Source organism: Salmo trutta, chromosome 12 (assembly GCF_901001165.1).
Source record: "Salmo trutta chromosome 12, fSalTru1.1, whole genome shotgun sequence".
NCBI classification, from domain to species: domain Eukaryota; kingdom Metazoa; phylum Chordata; class Actinopteri; order Salmoniformes; family Salmonidae; genus Salmo; species Salmo trutta.
In genome coordinates, this window is record NC_042968.1 from 39,323,417 (window position 1) to 39,348,198 (window position 24,782).

General features: G+C 45.9%; 1 protein-coding gene across 1 annotated transcript in view; it reads left to right on the forward strand.

Annotated features, from left to right (window-relative positions):
• Positions 1–8,219, forward strand: part of LOC115203527 (D-glucuronyl C5-epimerase B) — a 79,605-nt gene extending 71,386 nt beyond the window's left edge. Inside the window, exons 5-6 of the mRNA XM_029768290.1 lie at positions 2,907–3,199; positions 3,766–8,219. Of these exons, the coding sequence (XP_029624150.1) occupies positions 2,907–3,199; positions 3,766–4,497 (1,025 nt within the window). The 3' untranslated portion in view covers positions 4,498–8,219. The remainder of the gene's footprint in view (positions 1–2,906; positions 3,200–3,765) is intronic.
• The last annotated feature ends 16,563 nt before the right edge of the window (positions 8,220–24,782 follow it).

Consider the following 24,782-nt stretch of genomic DNA (forward strand, 5'->3'; position numbering starts at 1 on the left):
CAACCTGGCATAGTGTCTCTCTCAACCCCGGTGATGAGCATCAGACAACCTGGCATATTGTCTCTCTCAACCCCGGTGATGAGCAGCAGCAGACAACCTGGCATAGTGTTTCTCTCAACCCCGGTGATGAGCAGCAGCAGACAACCTGGCATAGTGTCTCTCTCAACCCCGGTGATGAGCAGCAGCAGACAACCTGGCATAGTGTCTCTCTCAACCCCGGTGATGAGCAGCAGCAGACAGCCTGGCATATTGTCTCTCTCAACCCCGGTGACGAGCAGCAGACAACCTGGCATAGTGTGTCTCTCAACCCCGGTGATGAGCAGCAGCAGACAACCTGGCATAGTGTCTCTCTCAACCCCGGTGATGAGCAGCAGCAGACAGCCTGGCATATTGTCTCTCTCAACCCCGGTGATGAGCAGCAGCAGACAGCCTGGCATATTGTCTCTCTCAACCCCGGTGATGAGCAGCAGCAGACAGCCTGGCATATTGTCTCTCTCAACCCCGGTGATGAGCAGCAGCAGACAACCTGGCATATTGTCTCTCTCAACCCCGGTGATGAGCAGCAGCAGACAGCCTGGCATAGTGTCTCTCTCAACCCCGGTGATGAGCAGCAGCAGACAACCTGGCATATTGTCTCTCTCAACCCCGGTGATGAGCAGCAGCAGACAACCTGGCATATTGTCTCTCTCAACCCCGGTGATGAGCAGCAGCAGACAACCTGGCATATTGTCTCTCTCAACCCCGGTGATGAGCAGCAGCAGACAACCTGGCATAGTGTCTCTCTCAACCCCGGTGATGAGCAGCAGCAGACAACCTGGCATACTGTCTCTCTCAACCCCGGTGATGAGCACCATCAGAGAGGAGATGGGATCTCGTCTGTATTCCCGGCCCATCATTTATTGATGGCAGAGTAATCGCAGGGCCACGGTACAAATCCACTTACTCTCTGGGTTGCCTTAAGTAATGAATTTATGAGTGCATTAAAGAGCTGTAGAAACCTGGGGCCCTGCCTGCCAGCGTGACTGTGCCTCTCTGTCTGTGTGCCTCTGTCTGTGTGCTGACAAGGGGCCTCTCTGTCTGTGTGCCTCTCTGTCTTCCTCTTTTTTTCTCGTGTGTGTGCACTCTCTTTCTGAATGTTTAACAGTGCCTCCTCCGCTGAGTGTTTTCAGAGTGCTGTGGGGTGCAGACTTAGTAGGAGGGAGGGAGCAAGGCTTAGCCGCTGACAAGGGGCCTGAACATTTTGGGATAAGTTCAGAAGATGAATTCTGGAAGGAAGTGTGTGTATCTATACATATACAGTACCAGTCAAAAGTTTGGACACCTACTTATTCCACAGTTTTTATTTTTTACTATTTTCTACGTTGCAGTGTAATTGTGAAGACATCAGAACTATGAAATAGCACATGGAGTCATGTAGTAACCAAAAAAGTGTTTAACAAATCAAAATATATTTTATATTTGACATTCTTCAAAGTAGCCACCCTTTGGTGTGATGAGAGCTTTACACACTCTTGTGTGGAAAACCCTTGAATGAGAAGGTGTGTCCAAACTTTTGACTGGTACTGTATGTGTGTGTGTTAAGGATTCAACATTTCCTAGTAGTATTGTCAAACTGTGTTCCATGCTGGGCTGTTGCCTAAGGAAGTGTTGCAGTGCGAGATGTGGACTGAATCCAGACAATAAAACAGAATTCAACAATGTATTGAACTTATCAGTAGGGAATCAACTAAATGTATAAAAGCATGTATTAATTTGCCCAAGTTTATCGTGACATGAACAGAGTGATTCGTATTTCCTGCAACTTTCTGAAGAGGCCAGGAGAATTCCTCCCTGTCTGTATGCTGTATGGGCGGTGTGCGCTGCTATCACTTTGTGTAGCCGTTAGCGATGATGCTAATGATAAATCTCCCAATAGATGGAAAGGCCTTCCCAAAAACATTCTAAATTAAATATTAACTACAGAGTAGCCTCTGTTTACCTGGCAGAATATCATTATTATTTACATCAATCCAGTGGGTATTAGTTCTGTAAACTCTACCCACGTGTGACAATGCAAATGTGTGCTACAAAAACACAGCTAAACAGCCTCTTGCTAGGTGCACACTGGAATTAAAGGGTGACTGCACACTAAACATTTGTAACATTTTCCCAGACCTCAAAAGTGGTCTCTTGATGTGGTTTAAGTATGGTTGTTGACTTAGATTATCCAATTTAGATTTTTTTTTACAGATTTTTATTTTAGGGGCCTAATTAGGATATGGGCCGAGCAGCACCTTGGTCTATTTTCATTCTCTCCCCACTATCTCTCTTCTCGCATATATATATATATATATATATATATATATATATATATATATATATATATATATATACACACATACACACATACATACACACATACATACACACACACACATATATATATACATGTATATATATATATATATATATATATATATATATATATATATATATATATATATATATATATATATATATATATATATATATATATATACACACACTCTCTATCCAGGGGGACTTTCTCTCAGAACCCATGCATCTGTTGGGGGGGGGGGGAGGAGGAGAAGAGAGAGACTTCTCAGTCCTATTACAATGCAAGCCTACAGAAAGCTGTCCTTAGAATGACACGGTAGCGCTTTATGATGCTGCACGTTTAAGACAAACTGTCTTGGGTGTGATGGGCCTTTTTCTAAATACAGCGCTTTGTTACAAAAAAATCCAACTTCAAAATCTCCCTCACCCTGTTCGTAACCATGAGAACAAACCCAAATACACACATTCTCATTAGTTCAGAGAAGGTTGGACCCGAGTGAGTACCAGTGCTGTGAAGAACTGTGAAACTATTAAACCCACCATGTTGTTTCTCCCTCCCGTCACTACAGAGAACTCTGAAGGTGTCTCCCTCCCCCTGGGCAACTCCAAGGACTTTATCATCTCCTTCGACCTTAAGTTCACCTCCAACGGAAGTGTGTCTGTGGTGCTTGAGACCACGGAGAAGGGCGCGCCCTTCATCATCCACTATGTCACCTCCACTCAGCTCATCGCCTTCAGCAGCCGCGACATCACCTATGGCATCGGGCCCCGTGCCGCCTGGTCCACTGTCACCCGGGACCTGCTGACCGACCTGAGGAAGGGCGTGGGCCTGTCCAACACCAAGGCCGTCAAGGCCACCAAGGTCAGCACCAAGGTCTTAATTGTGTTAGAGCAGGGCTCTCCAAACCCCAGTTGATTCAGTTTATCAACCAGCTAATTATTAGAATCGGCTGCGGTAGATTAGGGGTGTAGTGAAAAATCTACAGGAGGGTAGCTCTCCAGGAACAGGGTTGGAGTGTGAACCTACAGGAGGGTAGCTCTCCAGGAACAGGGTTGGAGTGAGAACCTACAGGAGGGTAGCTCTCCGGGAACAGGGTTGGAGTGTGAACCTACAGGAGGGTAGCTCTCCAGGAACAGGGTTGGAGAGCCCTGCTGTAGAGAAACAACAAAATGTATAGAAACAATAATACATTTTAACCAAACAATACATTTAAACATGTTGGTTAAGACCATAAGATACTATTTACTGTGTTAAAATATATTTTTAAATGTTAGTTACCAAATCAGCATATAACCCATAAGGTTATAAAGTACAAGAAACTTAGAAGTAAAAGTTGTGTGAATCTTGGTAGGAAGAGTTAATGTTCCTATCGTGTTAAACATGGCTTCAGTTAAACAAAACAACCTGCCCCCCCCCCCTGTTTCTAGGTGATGCCGCGGCGGGTTGTGCGACTGATAGTCCGCGGGCGCGGCGCCATCGACAACGTCACCATCGCCACCACGGCGCACACGTCTGCTTTCTTCGCCGCCAGTGACTGGCTGCTGCGCAACCAGGACGAGCGTGGTGGATGGCCCATCATGGTCACACGCAAGTTGGGCGAGGGCTTCCGCCCGCTGGAGCCCGGCTGGTACTCCGCCATGGCGCAGGGCCAGGCCATGTCGACTCTGGTCCGTGCCTACCTGCTCACCAAGGACCAGACGTACCTGAACGCTGCGCTGCGGGCCACCGGCCCCTACAAGCTGCCCTCTGAACAGCACGGCGTCAAGGCTGTCTTCATGAACAAGTACGACTGGTACGAGGAGTACCCCACTACACCAGGCTCCTTCGTGCTCAACGGCTTTATCTACTCGCTGCTCGGTCTCCACGATCTGGCCGAGACGGCGGGCGAGAAACTAGGCCGGGAGTCTGGCCTGTTGTTCTCTAGGGGCATGGAGTCCCTCAAGGCCATGCTGCCACTGTACGACACGGGCTCGGGCAGCATCTACGACCTGCGGCACTACATGCTGGGCACAGCCCCCAACCTGGCACGCTGGGACTACCACACCACGCACATCAACCAGCTGCAGCTGCTGGCGTCCATCGATAACGCGCCCATCTTCCGGGACGTGGTGAAGCGCTGGAAGAGCTACCTGAAGGGGGGACGGGCCAAGCACAACTAGGAGCCGGTCCTGGACCATAAACTCTTTGGGGAAGGTGTGGGAGGGAACCGGGTGGTTTTTGTATGTGTGTGGGTGTGCACATCTATCTGTGTGTAAAGCCTACGTAGCTAAGTGTGTGTGATCTGGTAAGGTTACAGAGAAGGTGAAAGGTGCATTCAGTCTAAAAGCGGTAAATGTTTGCGGCGCCCGTTACAGTCCCGGGTCTAATTTTTGCCACTGTAATTGCAGCTGTGGTCTATTCCGAGCTAGCTGTTGTAATTATGTGCAAACGTAGCTTCAGGGAGTGTGTCTGTGTGTATGGGAGAAAAAGGGTGCCCCCCCTCCTATTTGTCTCTTCACTCATCAGGATGCTACAGAAGAAGAATGTCTTGAGTGGGTTTATTGAATAGCTTTGTTCCAACACTTTATTCCTTCACTAGTCTCCCTTCCAATTGTCTTTTTTGTTTACTGTTTCATCTGTGTTTTGGGACGGCTGAAGAACTAGCTGACTGAAACCATACTGTAAATACTAGATGGAGTATGATATGAGTCTTTTATTTGGAGGAGACTAATTTATAAAGACTCTTTTTGGAGGAGAGTCTTCATGAATTTTGGATCAGGTTTTCCCACACCGACCATTTTTCCAACAACATTGATAATAGTTGTTTTGAACATACCAAATGTTATTTGTTGTTCTATGAAAGTAAATAGTCTACTGATTGGTGTTCAGAGTAGAAAGATAAGGAGCTACTATCGTCATTCACTAACAATCGCTCCCCTGGATTATCATGAGTAACCCCAGTTGATGTAGAATCAGTTTATTTTAACCCAATCCCAACCTAAAACATCAGTATCCAATAAATAGATCTGACTTGTGATCAGCTCTTAGGGGTAGCAACATCTCGCACCTTCCAGAAAACATCCCATTCCCATAGGCCTCATAACCACCTCACCACAATCTCATTTTGGGGGGCGAAGATTGAACCCTGCGGAGCCCCGTAGTCCTAATCTGTTCAGGGGCGGTGTCCGTGTAGCTGCTCTCAGGTCAGTTTGATTGCTCTGGGACACGGGTTGTATTTCAGCCCAGCAATGGGAGGCAGCATCCCTGATCCCCGGCCACAACTAGCTCCCATTACAGCTCCCTGGGGTCGGCCCATCATCCTTCACATACTGGAGCCAGAGGCATTCGCTATAGTCGTTACATTACATCCTATCTTTTCCCATTGCCAGGAAATGGCCGCCCTCCCCTCAGTCTGAGGCTGGAGCTCAGTTCATGTCCACTAGAAATCCATCTTCAATTCTTCCTTAGTGTTTTCACTGATTTTAATTTCACCGTGGGTTGATTTTTGTGAACCCTCTCCAGTTGTCTGATCAGCAAATGAAATGTAGATGAATGTAATTTATTTGAATATTGTTATTGTTTCAGTAACACTGACATCATATCCTATTTTACATTCATTGTCAGAAATACTGGCTGCTACACTACATTTTGATTACTCTATCAATCATCTGGAAATGATATCAATCATTTGCTAATCACTACACTACAATTCTGGAAGTGTGTGTGTCTGCGCGTGAGAGAGAGTGGGCAGATTGAGGCGTCATGTTGTTCCAGGAACACTGTCAACATCTTCAGTTTCTCAACAAGAACATCGCCGGCGGCTGAGGTTGTTTTGAACGCTGCCCTAATTCTTGGCACACGGAGACGCTAGCGGAAAGCAAGCTAATGACAGTCAGTCTTTCTCCCATCCGTTAGCATGCGTGGGCTCAGGCCTGTTTAATCTCCCTGCCTGGCCTATTGACAGGTGGATGTGAGTGAAGAGGGTTGCAGAGCCACCTCTAATTCAGACGGTTAATAGGCTTGAGTCTTGAGAGCCTGTCGGTGGTGCAGCAAGGAATGATTCAGCTTTTAACTGACTGGTAAACAATGGCTGGCCAAGCCCAAGAAGACTGTTTCACTCCTGACTGATATGGAGTCAGATCAAAGATGGTTTGTGAAAAGGATGTTCTGTGGTACAGATGGATCGGGTTTCACCGTCTCCAACCGGCTACAGGAATTCTAAAGTGCGTAAGAGGATTGAAATGTTCTTTCTTCAAAGGACCACTCCATTTCTCCCATTTTTCCTAAATCACTTTTTAACTTGATAAAGGACGAAATCTGGCTATTTTAGTGACGTTGGCCCTCGCTCTTTGAGGTGATGCCAATGACGTATAAAATAATGAAAGGAAAACCTACTACTGGTGTGAGTCTGGTACTGCTGTCAGAGAGGAGACCGTAAGAAGAGCTTGGCGTGAGCTACATGTTTTCATTAGAACATGCAGAGGAAATGGTTTAGTCAATGGGGTTTAACCTTGATTTACTCAATCAGTGAAATTCAGTGTCAGTCGAGGTGCAGTAGTTCTCAAACTCAAAGCCCCAACCTTGTGTTTCCTAGCCTGGTCCCAGATCTGTTTTAGCACGACAATGACCATAGGATTTCACAAGACTGCACAAACGCATCTGAGACCAGGTAGTGTGTGTGTCTACCTGCTCCATCTGATCTCCCAGGTTCCATGTCAGTCACAGGGTTCAGATGGTCACCTCTTCACCCTCTGTGACCCTTGCCCTCTTGTGCCCTGCTCTGGTTTCATTCTGGAGGCCAAGTCATTGGTTGCTGAGAAATTGCACTCTGAACCTGTCATAACTTGAGATCCCCTGATTTGGATATTCAATGGATATTGTTTGATTCTCTTAATCATTGGTTGATCATTTCTATTCAATCTCATTTCTTCACATGAATACCACTATGCATATTTCATACTTTGACGGGACTAAGAATGAAGTACATTCTTTAAAAGGATATTGGGACAGTCAGGCGTACCGATAGGGCCTGTTTATTGAGAGCTTCATTTTGTTCATACCAAAGTCTTTAAAAGTCCAGGTTGTTTGAGGTGTTATTCTTCTTTTTTTGGTTTCTACATATTTTCCATGAAGCATTTTTTTGTCAGTCTCAAGTCTGAGATATCACAAGATGACAAACGATAATGCTTAAACGAGAGTTTCTTGCCTTCCCCCCTCAGAGACAACGGGGGGAATCAACTGCCTTTTGAAAAATGTAGTTTTTGAAATGTAGATTCTAATAGAGTAGCGTGGGAAGTTGTAGTTTACAGAAGATATGTAAAACTGGCCTGTCTAATGGGATGTGTGCAACCGTACCTCTAGTGTTAGTGCTCGGTCATATTTCAAAGGGAAAAATAGGCTCAACTGCAGATCCTCCTGGAGGGGGTTGTAGTTTACCAGCTTGTTTTGTTTAGCGTTGCTTTACATGGTGGAAGGATTTGCTTTAGGGTCAGCTGTTTTGTTTATTGTTGTTGAGTAAAGCACAATCACAGGCTCCATTCGTTGGTCTATATTTCTGTTGGATTTTCTTTCTTCTGGACAATGTGCAACGCCTTCCTTTTGAAAGCTGCTATTGTTTTTCACTGTGTAATGGAATCTTTCTAGTCTTTATTTTCTCTCCTTTTCAACTTGATTCTTTCCACTATCCTGTAAATTGACATGTGCGGATCACATGTGACTTATGCAATAAAATGTAGACTGTGTCCCAGCTGCCGAGGGGCGCCCAGAGAGCGGTTGTACAGACAAGCACAATGTGCACATGCTACCATTTTTTTATGCAGAGAAAAAGTGTTTATATATAAGAGTGAATCTTTGTGCTTAAAAGTCGCTTTTTAAAGTTGTAAAATAAATACATTTTTCTTAATGTTGACGTCCAATGATCTCTTTCTTCAAATATGCAACCATGTTCCTGTTTAATACTCTTTAATTGCTTAGAAGATTAATCAATCAAGGTGTATCAAAATGCACAACTCGTTTCGGACGAGACGATTGAGTTACAATCCGATAGTCTACTTCCATTAAGTGATCAGTCCTCTACACCCACAAAACACAAACCTGAGCAAAGACCTAATGGATGGAACCCGGGTGAGTTTAAGCACATTGAATTGGAAACTCATTGAGGACGCTCGACCTGAGCTCAGCAGAGCTCCCCTCTCCTGACATTTATAGACTTCAGCCCTTCTCTCTCTCTCCACAGACCCTAATGATATTACCTTTCCTCCTGACAGCCAGTTTGTCTCCCAGCCCTTTAATTAGGCCTTTCCCAGACTCCAGGCTTTGTCTCTTTATTGGCCCCATTGGCCCTCCCTCCACAGGACCATCCACATCCTTCACCTACTCTAGTGCCATTCAGATGGCTCTGATAGCATTAGAGGAATTCATGGTGCTTTGAGAGTCCGGAGACCCAGGAGAGGAGCACTGCAGCTGGGTTCATTTCACTGTCTGTCTGATCAGATTAGCTCCAGGGTGACCCTACGCTCATTGGGTTTGGGTCCGTGTGAGGCGTGTGTAGATGGGATAGGGAGAGGGGGGGTGGAAGGGTTTGAGGAGAGCAGATTAAAGCAGGGGAGGTAAGAGTTGAGTGAGTGAAAGAGGGAGGTAGAGGGGGAGAAAGGAAGATGAAGGAAGCCTCGAGTCATCACTTCATTGTGTAAGACGGAGCTTATGAAGTTGTAAGTCTTAGAGGTAGCTGGAACTTTCTCATTACATTTGATTTGCTTTTTCTAATCTTAGCTTGGTTGATGATCCCACTCTGACCTATTTTAAACACTGATGCTTATCTAATTCAGAAGCAGAATAAACATTTATCGAATGCAGATAGTTTTAGCAATATCTATTTCAGACGATGGAACAGCAGGGATGATCATTAACCAAAGACCATGTGATCATTCCCTGATTGCTGCCATTGACTTACCAAACCAGCTAATTACAGTGTTTGGCTTGGCGCTTTGTCTCGCGGCTCTCCTCTTATAGGCATTGTACTGACTAATATAGTGCATTATGCCACTAACTGGCAGTTGTGTTAGAGCCAGAGGTGACCTCGGGGGCGAGGCTGGCATAACTGTGCCCCAACCAGAGAGGGAGAGCGACCTCAGCTGCTTACCCACCATTAATTATGAATCCGGCAGGGCAGACTGGGTCAGGGAGTGTCTGTCTGCCAGACACACACCCGACCTCGCCAACAGACTCCAGAACACCACAACCAAGCAGACAACCTAATCCACTCCAACCTACCTACCTTCTACCGACCTCCTGTCACACTGGCAGCACACACACTAGGACGTACTGTATTCTAATGAATGTGCTGCAAGAAGCCCTGTTTCCATTGGCACTTTGAAATTAGGGCCAAATTATGCCCCACTGGGGGCTCTGTTTTACCTGCAGAAGAGGAGGGTGTTTAGCCTCAAGTAGATTTCTCTCAACAGTCAATAGTGGTGGTTACGCACCAAGGGCTTCTTTCCACAGCATGTGGTGGAAACCAAATGGTAGGTTCAGGTTGTGACCTACTGGGTTGTTGCCAGAACCATTGGTCTTTGTTTGGGTTTGTCACAGGGGAATTCTTCATTGTAAAACTATAGGTGGGTCAAGGCCTCTGGTAGATTTGGTCTATTAGGTCCCATCTGTTGCTATTAGAAGTCGTATCAGAAACCGTAGGAAATGTTGTCAATCACTGAGAATTCCCTCTCGCTACAGCGGAGCTACTGTGTCTATGCATTGTTCTTACAGAAGATATGCAGAAAGATTACTGCTTGTCAGAGAACACAATGAACTCAAGAAAGACTGGATCATGGTTCAAGTTAAAGAAGCTAGTAACAACTGATTTTAATTAGGTTGAAAAATACTATCTTCATAGCCAGGCTACTAATGCTATGTTACAACAGGGATATTTATTTTTCTATGGCTTCTGGGGGTGTTCAAGTGATAAACAACGTTGATGGATTTTCTTGGCCATTATAAGCCGTCACTGTAGTTGAATGAACACATTTGACCAAAGCAATCCAGACATACTCAAAACCATGCTAATACCAATATTAGGCATTAGGATTCCCCAACCTGTGTGGTAAGGTAGGCCTCAGCTGTTCACCTTGAGGACTGTTCAGAACTCTACCCTGTAATGTTTCCATATGAAAAGACTGACATCTTGTGGTGAAGTGTGATATTGCAGACATGGCTGTGAGCTTGCGTTTTATTCACCTGTCATATGCATTATAGTAGGGAAGAGCATTGAACTCTCCTGAAAGTCTATCTGGAATTCAACAAACTACCATTCATTTTTCTAAAGTGTTTTATTATTCATTATATGCATCAAGAATATGACAATTCCATTATGAGGTCAAATAATCTCATAACAGTGATGTTTTTTCTAAGACATCCAGAGATCGATGCTCTAAATGTCCAACAAACTGGTTTGGATTTAGCCAACTACTTATTAAGATTGCATAAAATGTATGATAGAAGGAAATAACTTATCAGTTTCCTAAGTCTCTCTGGGGTCCCAGGTGATACTACATCCAGGGCTGCTTTACTGAGCTCTCCATGGCGGAAGTCACATGATGATCCATCGCCACAATCATTAGATGATGGGAATGCACAAGCAACAATTATCAACACTTAACGTATGTTCTTACATTGTAAATGTCTTGGAAACTGGACCGGGGCCAAACGGGACCATGGCAGGAGAGATCCTCAAGTCGGCCAGGGTCACTGGATAATCCAGCCTGGAGGCAGGCGTGTCCTCCTTCCTCCCTGCGCATGTCCAAATTGATCCCGGCACACGTCCTTCCGCCCTGCGCTCTTCCTCCCTGTGCGCGTCCTTCCTCCCTGTGCGCGTCCTTCCTCCCTGTGCGCGTCCTTCCTCCCTGTGCGCGTCCTTCCTCCCTGTGCGCGTCCTTCCTCCATGTGCGCGTCCTTCCTCCCTGTGCGCGTCCTTCCTCCCTGTGCGCGTCCTTCCTCCCTGTGCGCGTACTTCCTCCCTGTGCGCGTCCTTCCGCCCTGCGCTCTTCCTCCCTGTGCGCGTCCTTCCTCCCTGTGCGCGTCCTTCCTCCCTGTGCGCGTCCTTCCTCCCTGTGCGCGTCCTTCCTCCCTGTGCGCGTCCTTCCGCCCTGCGCTCTTCCTCGCTGTGCGCGTCCTTCCTCCCTGTGCGCGTCCTTCCTCCCTGTGCGCGTCCTTCCTCCCTGTGCGCGTCCTTCCTCCCTGTGCGTGTGTATCGTCCTTCCTCCCTGTGCGTGTGTATCGTCCTTCCTCCTTGTGCGTGTGTATCGTCCTTCCTCCCTGTGCGTGTCCTTCCTCCCTGTGCGTGTGTATCGTCCTTCCTCTCTGTGCGTGTGTATCGTCCTTCCTTCCTGTGTCGTCCTTCCTCCCTGTGCGTGTGTATCGTCCTTCCTCCCTGTGCGTGTGTATCGTCCTTCCTCCCTGTGTCGTCCTTCCTCCCTGTGCGTGTGTATCGTCCTTCCTTCCTGTGTCGTCCTTCCTCCCTGTGCGTGTGTATCGTCCTTCCTTCCTGTGTCGTTTTTCCTCCCTGTGCGTGTGTATCGTCCTTCCTTCCTGTGTCGCGTTTCCTCCCTGTGCGTGTGTATCGTCCTTCCTCCCTGTGTCGTCCTTCCTCCCTGTGCGTGTGTATCGTCCTTCCTTCCTGTGTCGTCCTTCCTCCCTGTGCGTGTGTATCGTCCTTCCTCCCTAGGTGTGTGTCCTCCTTCCTTCCTGCATGACTTGAGTGAAGCCAATGCAGCCGCTAAGGGAGCAAGTATCTCACTACACGTCAACACAGGAGGAGTCCACCATGAACCCTGTACTTGTCAACACAGGAAGAGTCCACCATGAACCCCCTGTACACATCAACACAGGAAGAGTCCACCATGAACCCTGTACACATCAACACAGGAAGAGTCCACCATGAACCCTGTACACGTCAACACAGGAGGAGTCCACCATGAACCCTGTGCACGTCAATACAGGAAGAGTCCACCATGAACCCTGTACACGTCAATACAGGAAGAGTCCACCATGAACCCTGTACACGTCAACACAGGAAGAGTCCACCATGAACCCTGTACACGTCAACACAGGAAGAGTCCACCATGAACCCTGTACACGTCAACACAGGAAGAGTCCACCATGAACCCTGTACACGTCAACACAGGAAGAGTCCACCATGAACCCTGTGCACGTCAATACAGGAAGGGTCCACCATGAACCCTGTACACATCAACACAGGAAGAGTCCACCGTGAACCCCCTGTACACGTCAACACAGGAAGAGTCCACCATGAACCCTGTACACGTCAACACAGGAAGAGTCCACCATGAACCCTGTACACGTCAACACAGGAAGAGTCCACCATGAACCCTGTACTCATCAACACAGGAAGAGTCCACCATGAACCCTGTACACATCAACACAGGAAGAGTCCACCATGAACCCTGTACACGTCAACACAGGAAGAGTCCACCATGAACCCTGTACACGTCAACACAGGAAGAGTCCACCATGAACCCTGTACTCATCAACACAGGAAGAGTCCACCATGAACCCTGTACACATCAACACAGGAAGAGTCCACCATGAACCCTGTACACATCAACACAGGAAGAGTCCACCATGAACCCTGTGCACGTCAATACAGGAAGAGTCCACCATGAACCCTGTACACATCAACACAGGAAGAGTCCACCATGAACCCTGTACACGTCAACACAGGAAGAGTCCACCATGAACCCTGTACACGTCAACACAGGAAGAGTCCACCATGAACCCTGTACACGTCAACACAGGAAGAGTCCACCATGAACCCTGTACACATCATCACAGGAGGAGTCCACCATGAACCCTGTACACATCAACACAGGAAGAGTCCACCATGAACCCTGTACTCATCAACACAGGAAGAGTCCACCATGAACCCTGTACTCATCAACACAGGAAGAGTCCACCATGAACCCTGTACTCATCAACACAGGAAGAGTCCACCATGAACCCTGTACACGTCAACACAGGAAGAGTCCACCATGAACCCTGTACACATCAACACAGGAAGAGTCCACCATGAACCCTGTACTCGTCAACACAGGAAGAGTCCACCATGAACCCTGTACACGTCAACACAGGAAGAGTCCACCATGAACCCTGTACACGTCAACACAGGAAGAGTCCACCATGAACCCTGTACACATCATCACAGGAGGAGTCCACCATGAACCCTGTACACGTCAATACAGGAAGAGTCCACCATGAACCCTGTACTCGTCAACACAGGAAGAGTCCACCATGAACCCTGTACACGTCAATACAGGAAGAGTCCACCATGAACCCTGTACACGTCAACACAGGAAGAGTCCACCATGAACCCTGTACACATCAACACAGGAAGAGTCCACCATGAACCCTGTACACGTCAACACAGGAAGAGTCCACCATGAACCCTGTACACGTCAACACAGGAAGAGTCCACCATGAACCCTGTACACGTCAACACAGGAAGAGTCCACCATGAACCCTGTACACGTCAACACAGGAAGAGTCCACCATGAACCCTGTACACGTCAACACAGGAAGAGTCCACCATGAACCCTGTACACGTCAACACAGGAAGAGTCCACCATGAACCCTGTACACGTCAACACAGGAAGAGTCCACCATGAACCCTGTACACGTCAACACAGGAAGAGTCCACCATGAACCCTGTACACGTCAACACAGGAAGAGTCCACCATGAACCCTGTGCACGTCAATACAGGAAGGGTCCACCATGAACCCTGTACACATCAACACAGGAAGAGTCCACCGTGAACCCCCTGTACACGTCAACACAGGAAGAGTCCACCATGAACCCTGTACACGTCAACACAGGAAGAGTCCACCATGAACCCTGTACACATCAACACAGGAAGAGTCCACCATGAACCCTGTACACGTCAACACAGGAAGAGTCCACCATGAACCCTGTACACGTCAACACAGGAAGAGTCCACCATGAACCCTGTACTCATCAACACAGGAAGAGTCCACCATGAACCCTGTACACATCAACACAGGAAGAGTCCACCATGAACCCTGTACACATCAACACAGGAAGAGTCCACCATGAACCCTGTGCACGTCAATACAGGAAGAGTCCACCATGAACCCTGTACACATCAACACAGGAAGAGTCCACCATGAACCCTGTACACGTCAACACAGGAAGAGTCCACCATGAACCCTGTACACGTCAACACAGGAAGAGTCCACCATGAACCCTGTACACGTCAACACAGGAAGAGTCCACCATGAACCCTGTACACATCATCACAGGAGGAGTCCACCATGAACCCTGTACACATCAACACAGGAAGAGTCCACCATGAACCCTGTACTCATCAACACAGGAAGAGTCCACCATGAACCCTGTACTCATCAACACAGGAAGAGTCCACCATGAACCCTGTACTCATCAACACAGGAAGAGTCCACCATGAACCCTGTACACGTCAACACAGGAAGAGTCCACCATGAACCCTGTACACATCAACACAGGAAGAGTCCACCATGAACCCTGTACTCGTCAACACAGGAAGAGTCCACCATGAACCCTGTACACGTCAACACAGGAAGAGTCCACCATGAACCCTGTACACGTCAACACAGGAAGAGTCCACCATGAACCCTGTACACATCATCACAGGAGGAGTCCACCATGAACCCTGTACACGTCAATACAGGAAGAGTCCACCATGAACCCTGTACTCGTCAACACAGGAAGAGTCCACCATGAACCCTGTACACGTCAATACAGGAAGAGTCCACCATGAACCCTGTACACGTCAACACAGGAAGAGTCCACCATGAACCCTGTACACATCAACACAGGAAGAGTCCACCATGAACCCTGTACACGTCAACACAGGAAGAGTCCACCATGAACCCTGTACACGTCAACACAGGAAGAGTCCACCATGAACCCTGTACACGTCAACACAGGAAGAGTCCACCATGAACCCTGTACACGTCAACACAGGAAGAGTCCACCATGAACCCTGTACACGTCAACACAGGAAGAGTCCACCATGAACCCTGTACACGTCAACACAGGAAGAGTCCACCATGAACCCTGTACACGTCAACACAGGAAGAGTCCACCATGAACCCTGTACACGTCAACACAGGAAGAGTCCACCATGAACCCTGTACACGTCAACACAGGAAGAGTCCACCATGAACCCTGTGCACGTCAATACAGGAAGGGTCCACCATGAACCCTGTACACATCAACACAGGAAGAGTCCACCGTGAACCCCCTGTACACGTCAACACAGGAAGAGTCCACCATGAACCCTGTACACGTCAACACAGGAAGAGTCCACCATGAACCCTGTACACGTCAACACAGGAAGAGTCCACCATGAACCCTGTACTCATCAACACAGGAAGAGTCCACCATGAACCCTGTACACATCAACACAGGAAGAGTCCACCATGAACCCTGTACACGTCAACACAGGAAGAGTCCACCATGAACCCTGTACACGTCAACACAGGAAGAGTCCACCATGAACCCTGTACTCATCAACACAGGAAGAGTCCACCATGAACCCTGTACACATCAACACAGGAAGAGTCCACCATGAACCCTGTACACATCAACACAGGAAGAGTCCACCATGAACCCTGTGCACGTCAATACAGGAAGAGTCCACCATGAACCCTGTACACATCAACACAGGAAGAGTCCACCATGAACCCTGTACACGTCAACACAGGAAGAGTCCACCATGAACCCTGTACACGTCAACACAGGAAGAGTCCACCATGAACCCTGTACACATCATCACAGGAGGAGTCCACCATGAACCCTGTACACATCAACACAGGAAGAGTCCACCATGAACCCTGTACTCATCAACACAGGAAGAGTCCACCATGAACCCTGTACTCATCAACACAGGAAGAGTCCACCATGAACCCTGTACTCATCAACACAGGAAGAGTCCACCATGAACCCTGTACACGTCAACACAGGAAGAGTCCACCATGAACCCTGTACACATCAACACAGGAAGAGTCCACCATGAACCCTGTACTCGTCAACACAGGAAGAGTCCACCATGAACCCTGTACACGTCAACACAGGAAGAGTCCACCATGAACCCTGTACACGTCAACACAGGAAGAGTCCACCATGAACCCTGTACACATCATCACAGGAGGAGTCCACCATGAACCCTGTACACGTCAATACAGGAAGAGTCCACCATGAACCCTGTACTCGTCAACACAGGAAGAGTCCACCATGAACCCTGTACACGTCAATACAGGAAGAGTCCACCATGAACCCTGTACACGTCAACACAGGAAGAGTCCACCATGAACCCTGTACACATCAACACAGGAAGAGTCCACCATGAACCCTGTACACGTCAACACAGGAAGAGTCCACCATGAACCCTGTACACGTCAACACAGGAAGAGTCCACCATGAACCCTGTACACGTCAACACAGGAAGAGTCCACCATGAACCCTGTACACGTCAACACAGGAAGAGTCCACCATGAACCCTGTACACGTCAACACAGGAAGAGTCCACCATGAACCCTGTACACGTCAACACAGGAAGAGTCCACCATGAACCCTGTACACGTCAACACAGGAAGAGTCCACCATGAACCCCCTGTACACGTCAACACAGGAAGAGTCCACCATGAACCCTGTACACGTCAACACAGGAAGAGTCCACCATGAACCCTGTACACATCAACACAGGAAGAGTCCACCATGAACCCTGTACTCATCAACACAGGAAGAGTCCACCATGAACCCTGTACACGTCAACACAGGAAGAGTCCACCATGAACCCCCTGTACATGTCAACACAGGAAGAGTCCACCATGAACCCTGTACACGTCAACACAGGAAGAGTCCACCATGAACCCTGTACACATCAACACAGGAAGAGTCCACCATGAACCCCCTGTACATGTCAACACAGGAAGAGTCCACCATGAACCCTGTACACGTCAACACAGGAAGAGTCCACCATGAACCCTGTACACGTCAACACAGGAAGAGTCCACCATGAACCCTGTGCACGTCAATACAGGAAGGGTCCACCATGAACCCTGTACACGTCAACACAGGAAGAGTCCACCGTGAACCCCCTGTACACGTCAACACAGGAAGAGTCCACCATGAACCCTGTGCACGTCAACACAGGAAGAGTCCACCATGAACCCTGTGCACGTCAATACAGGAAGAGTCCACCATGAACCCTGTACTCATCAACACAGGAAGAGTCCACCATGAACCCTGTACACATCAACACAGGAAGAGTCCACCATGAACCCTGTACACGTCAACACAGGAAGAGTCCACCATGAACCCTGTGCACGTCAACACAGGAAGAGTCCACCATGAACCCTGTACACGTCAACACAGGAGGAGTCCACCATGAACCCTGTACACGTCAACACAGGAAGAGTCCACCATGAACCCCCTGTACACGTCAACACAGGAAGAGTCCACCATGAACCCTGTGCACGTCAACACAGGAAGAGTCCACCATGAACCCTGTGCACGTCAACACAGGAAGAGTCCACCATGAACCCTGTACACGTCAACACAGGAAGAGTCCACCATGAACCCCCTGTACACGTCAACACAGGAAGAGTCCACCATGAACCCTGTGCACGTCAACACAGGAAGAGTCCACCATGAACCCCCTGTACACGTCAACACAGGAAGAGTCCACCATGAACCCTGTGCACGTCAACACAGGAAGAGTCCACCATGAACCCTGTACACGTCAACACAGGAAGAGTCCACCATGAACCCCCTGTACACGTCAACACAGGAAGAGTCCACCATGAACCCTGTGCACGTCAACACAGGAAGAGTCCACCATGAACCCTGTGCACGTCAACACAGGAAGAGTCCACCATGAACCCTGTGCACGTCAACACAGGAAGAGTCCACCATGAACCCTGTACACGTCAACACAGGAGGAGTCCACCATGAACCCTGTACACGTCAACACAGGAAGAGTCCACCATGAACCCTGTACTCGTCAACACAGGAAGAGTCCACCATGAACCCTGTACACATCAACACAGGAAGAGTCCACCATGAACCCTGTACACATCAATACAGGAAGAGTCCACCATGAACCCTGTACTCGTCAACACAGGAAGAGTCCACCATGAACCCTGTACTCGTCAACACAGGAAGAGTCCACCATGAACCCTGTACTCGTCAACACAGGAAGAGTCCACCATGAACCCTGTACACATCATCACAGGAAGAGTCCACCATGAACCCTGTACACGTCAACACAGGAAGAGTCCACCATGAACCCTGTACTCGTCAACACAGGAAGAGTCCACCATCAACCTCTTTTAGAGAATTGTGTTGGAAAATACATCATTATGCACATGAAATTGACATCTGGCCTATGAGTGATCTTTTCTTTTGAATGTAGGCTACCAACGTGGTCTCGGAGCATTTTGTATTATTCTGTATGAAATCCCAGACATGGTTGTACTATTTAGTGGATGTCCATCACCTATTTTGTATATGTTACAAATTGCAATTTGTAGGATATGTTACAAATTGCAATTTGTAGGATATGTTATGAATTCCAATTTGTAGGATATGTTATGAATTCCAATTTGTTGTGGCTTACGCTAACCCATGCACCCAGACCAACCACCCTCCTTTCGTTTTTACCTTAAGTAACCTGTCTTATGTAACCATACCAAACCTAACATATCAAACTCATTTGAGTGTCCCAGATTTATATTTACTATCTTATATTTACTGGTCTACTCTGAGACCAGTCTGAGGCTTCTCACATGTGTAAAGTGTAGGCCTGTAACATAAATGTTGAATACACTACATTTTCCCTATTTTAGTTTGTGTGTCAGCTAGGCCAAATTATACAGTGTGCATACTAATTTACCTGTTGTGACAAAGTGTGTCTGACTCTTAATCAGTGAAATTTGGGATACAATTGGCTGAATGGCGGAGCTGTCCTTCAGCATCACAAAGTTTTCCCTAACCACCACTATCTCAATATGCAATATAGTCTACTTGCAGTTCAGCACCACACAAACTCACATTGAGGATGCACACCATGATAATAACATAACTAATTGAGGATGATCATATATAATGTATAGGCCGATGTGAAAGGCACAATTTAAATAGTGACATTTCATACATCTTCTGTTTGTTCTTTCATACAATTTCCTTATCAATTTCCTTATCTAAGGTGTTAAATTGGATTATGGCACTATCAATCCATTGAGATTTTTTATTTTTTTTTGTAAATACAACCACATTGTTTTTTTGTTTTTTTCCCTCAAATCCAAACTTTTACCTTTCCAAACAATTTGAGACTTTCCAAATGAATGTGTACGCCTTCCTAGCATGATTTGATATCACTGTCATTACATTCACTACATAAACTAGACTACATTAAACTAGACTACATTAAACTAGACTACATTAACTAGACTACATTAAATTAGACTACATTAACTAGATTACATTAAACTAGACTACATTAATTAGACTACATTAACTAGACTACATTAATACATTAACTGGACTACATTAAACTAGACTACATTAAACTAGACTACATTAAACTAGACTACATTAACTAGACTACATTAATACATGAACTGGACTACATTAAATTAGACTACATTAACTAGACTACATTAAACTAGACTACATTAACTAGACTACATTAACTAGACTACATTAACACATAAACTGGACTACATTAAATTAGACTACATTAACTAGACTACATTAAATTAGACTACATTAACTAGACTACATTAACTAGACTACATTAATACATTAACTGGACTACATTAACTAGACTACATTAATACATTAACTGGACTACATTAAATTAGACTACATTAACTAGACTACATTTAACTAGACTACATTAAACTAGACTACATTAATACATTAACTAGACTACATTAACTAGACTACTTTAAACTACCTAATGGTTCATGTTTACTTGCCGTCACCTGGTTACAAGTCCCAGTGAAGATGTTTTATGCAGATACTCCACACTACCAGGTAACAAAAACACACTGGTGTCTTGGGAGGAAATACAATGTTTTGATAAAGAATACCTCAGGGGCAAAATCTGTATAGCTCTCACAAGAGACTTTCTTCTGTTTGAACCTCGTTTGTCTTTATGTTCAGGCCTAATGGGCTTCCCATTTTGTTTTAAAAGTAATTCAAAGGAATGAATCACCAAGTCATCACAAATAGCATATTGAATGAATCACCAAGTCATCACAAATAGCATATTGAATGCATTGCATTTATTTGACATTTATTTGACATTTATTTGAAAGATGTACAAATATGTGCGATGTTTCATGTTGTGTTGTAGTCCTCCTGTAGAATACCTTATTGGTCCTTTACTTTGTTCTTTCCCTCTTTGTCTAGGGACATGTCACTTAGGTTAACCTGCCGGGTCTAGGGACATGTCACTTAGGTTAACCTGCCGGGTCTAGGGACATGTCACTTAGGTTAACCTGCCGGGTCTAGGGACATGTCACTTAGGTTAACCTGCCGGGTCTAGGGACATGTCACTTAGGTTAACCTGCCGGGTCTAGGGACATGTCACTTAGGTTAACCTGCCGGGTCTAAGGACATGTCACTTAGGTTAACCTGCCGGGTCTAGGGACATGTCACTTAGGTTAACCTGCCGGGTCTAGGGACATGTCACTTAGGTTAACCTGCCGGGTCTAGGGACATGTCACTTAGGTTAACCTGCCAGGTCTAGGGACATGTCACTTAGGTTAACCTGCCTGGGGGGGGGGAGGTGGCGGGTCTAAGGACATGTCACTTAGGTTAACCTGCCAGGTCTAAGGACATGTCACTTAGGTTAACCTGCCAGGTCTAAGGACATGTCACTTAGGTTAACCTGCCAGGTCTAAGGGACATGTCACTTAGGTTAACCTGCCGGGTCTAGGGACATGTCACTTAAGTGAACCTGCCGGGTCTAGGGACATGTCACTTAGGTTAACCTGCCAGGTCTAAGGACATGTCACTTAGGTTAACCTGCCAGGTCTAAGGACATGTCACTTAGGTTAACCTGCCAGGTCTAAGGACATGTCACTTAGGTTAACCTGCCAGGTCTAAGGACATGTCACTTAGGTTAACCTGCCAGGTCTAAGGACATGTCACTTAGGTTAACCTGCCAGGTCTCAGGACATGTCACTGAGGTTAACCTGCCAGGTCTAAGGACATGTCACTGAGGTTAACCTGCCAGGTCTAAGGACATGTCACTGAGGTTAACCTGCCAGTTCTAAGGACATGTCACTTAGGTTAACCTGCCGGGTCTAGGGACATGTCACTTAGGTTAACCTGCCGGGTCTAGGGACATGTCACTTAGGTTAACCTGCCGGGTCTAAGGACATGTCACTTAGGTTAACCTGCCAGGTCTAAGGACATGTCACTTAGGTTAACCTGCCAGGTCTAAGGACATGTCACTTAGGTTAACCTGCCGGGTCTAGGGACATGTCACTTAGGTTAACCTGCCGGGTCTAGGGACATGTCACTTAGGTTAACCTGCCGGGTCTAGGGACATGTCACTTAGGTTAGTTAACCTGCCGGGTCTGGGGAGATGTCTGGAGAGACCTGAAAATAGCTTTGCAGCAACTCTCCCCATCTAACCTGACAGAGCTTGAGAGAATCTGCAGAGAAGAATGGGATAAACTCCCCAAATACAGCTGTGCCAAGCTTGTAGCATCATACCCAAGAAGGATTGAGGCTGTAATCTATTATTATGAGCCATCCTCCCCTCCGCAGCCTCCACTGCACTGACCCTAAACCTTAACCTTAACGTTACCCTTAACCCCAACCCTCACTTAACCTGACCCTACTCATAACTCTATCAAATTGTTGAGTATCTTCAGATAAAATGTGACATTCATTTGTAATGGTACTGCAGGTTAAAGATCAGGCTCTTCTATGATCTGTAGGACCATCATGTCTGTGCTGATATAGGCCTAGCCATGTAGTTGTTACTCAGTTTACACACTTGGTTAATTTTTACACATTCTAGTTGCTGAGATTTGAGATGAACTGTCCTCAAGTGAACCAAACCTAGAGCTACAGTAGTTAGCAATGTCCAGTCAAAGAAATAAAACATCATTTGTAACTATATTCGAACGAACAAAGCAACAAAATAAAATTTAAAAAACAACATTTATTTACACATGACAGAAAATTACTAAGAAAAGGCCACACTTAATGTTACTACGTCTATAGCAAAAGTGGAATATGTTTTCATTCTTTGTGTTCAGATTTTGAACAACATAACATGGAAGAATGTTGATTTAAGCTTTCAGTCATCTCTGGGTGTGACACTCATTCTGTGGGCAGATGACATGTGTACATGCCTCTTTCTAACATAGTAGGAATGAGTGAAAGAGATGTTTCTTTCTGCCATTTACACCCTTCATTCATTGCCAGCCTTTATCTGGTGTGACTGAAACTCAGTTTGCATATTTGGCAGAGTTCAATATGGCTTGGTCCCAGATTTGTTTGTGCTGTTACGCAATGACCATACAGATGTAGGATCTTAATTTGATCAATCTTTTTGTTGCTGAGAATTTTCCTGCCGAGCAGGAAATGCAAACTTGTAGTGTATTCAAGATTTAAAAAGTATTCTAAAGTTTATAATTTCCACTTTAAAATGTCACTTCATTTGCTCTAACGAAAAATGTATCAACCCTTACAAAAATGTCCATTAATTATAATCCACATAATAATTCACATTTCCTGTTGCTACAGGATTATTTTACTCCTGTAGCGAACTGGCTCAAATTAAGATCCTACATCTGTAGGAGTTGGAAAGACAGCACAAACAGGTCTGGGACCAGGCTAAATTCACTGCTAATCTCCAGACATCTTCACTTAGGTGTCTCTTAATGGAAAATGGCCACCCATTCTAAAGTGATTCTTAAGACAATGAATGTCAGTAACAGCTGGTTCCTTGGAGACTGAGGTAGTGCTTGTTTTTGTCACTGTTACCTTGAAGTTGAACCAAGACTCCTCACTGCGAAACCTTTTTTATAAATGTATTGTCAAGTGCAGGTAAAAAAAGATACAATTTTATTACAATGAATAGCTTAAATAATACCTGTCTTTATTTTGTATTTCTTCCCCATGACTTGCATACACTCATGTACAGCATCAGAACAGGTACAACCATGCATACACTCATGTACAGCATCAGAACAGGTACAACCATGCATACACTCATGTACAGTATCAGAACAGATACAACCATGCATACACTCATGTACAGTATCAGAACAGACACAACCATGCATACACTCATGTACAGCATCAGAACAGGTACAACCATGCATACACTCATGTACAGTATCAGAACAGATACAACCATGCATACACTCATGTACAGCATCAGAACAGGTACAACCATGCATACACTCATGTACAGCATCAGAACAGGTACAACCATGCATACACTCATGTACAGTATCAGAACAGATACAACCATGCATACACTCATGTACAGTATCAGAACAGATACAACCATGCATACACTCATGTACAGCATCAGAACAGGTACAACCATGCATACACTCATGTACAGTATCAGAACAGATACAACCATGCATACACTCATGTACAGTATCAGAACAGATACAACCATGCAATCAGACAAAAACAAAAAAAAGAGTTTATATTCACATTTCTTATTGATTTGCTCTTATTGACATGAATCTAATGTGGGACTGCCAGATATTATGGAAATCATTTGGTCTGCCTTTGATGTTACAGTAGGACCTAAATCTTGTCCTCAAGAATGTAGCTAGATATTTAATTTAGCCACTGTGTTCAAGTAGGAGGATTGTAGATTTCCAGAATAATGTTATGCATTTCTTTGCTGCATGCATAGACAGATCAATATATTTTTTTCTGCTACTTATTCCATGGATCTAGTTCACGAGTACCAAGCAGACACAAGCGAGGCAGGGGTTGAAATCTCTAAACATCACTGTGAAAGCTGCTAAACTTGCTGTACTGCTGTGCTCTTTCCCCTTTGTGATTGTTAGGCTACCGTAATCAGTCATTAACTCATTGTTTTTACTTCAGAGAACAATAGGCCAACTGCTCTCAAAGACAAACTCTGTAACTCATAAACCATTATCTTTCAAAATATGAAAGCTTTTGGTTAGACTTCTGTTGCCTTTTTCAAAAGTTTTCTCCCTTGGCAGCTTTTTCGAAGAATGTGAATATTTTTGTGTGTCTGTGTGAACATGAACTCAGCTGCTCAACACCTTTTTGTCTTAGGGTGAAACTAGATGGGGTGTGCAGAGCCTGACTAGAGGGAGGGAGAGAGAGAGAGAGGAGGAGTGGTGGAACAGGTGTACTGAATGTTCTGGG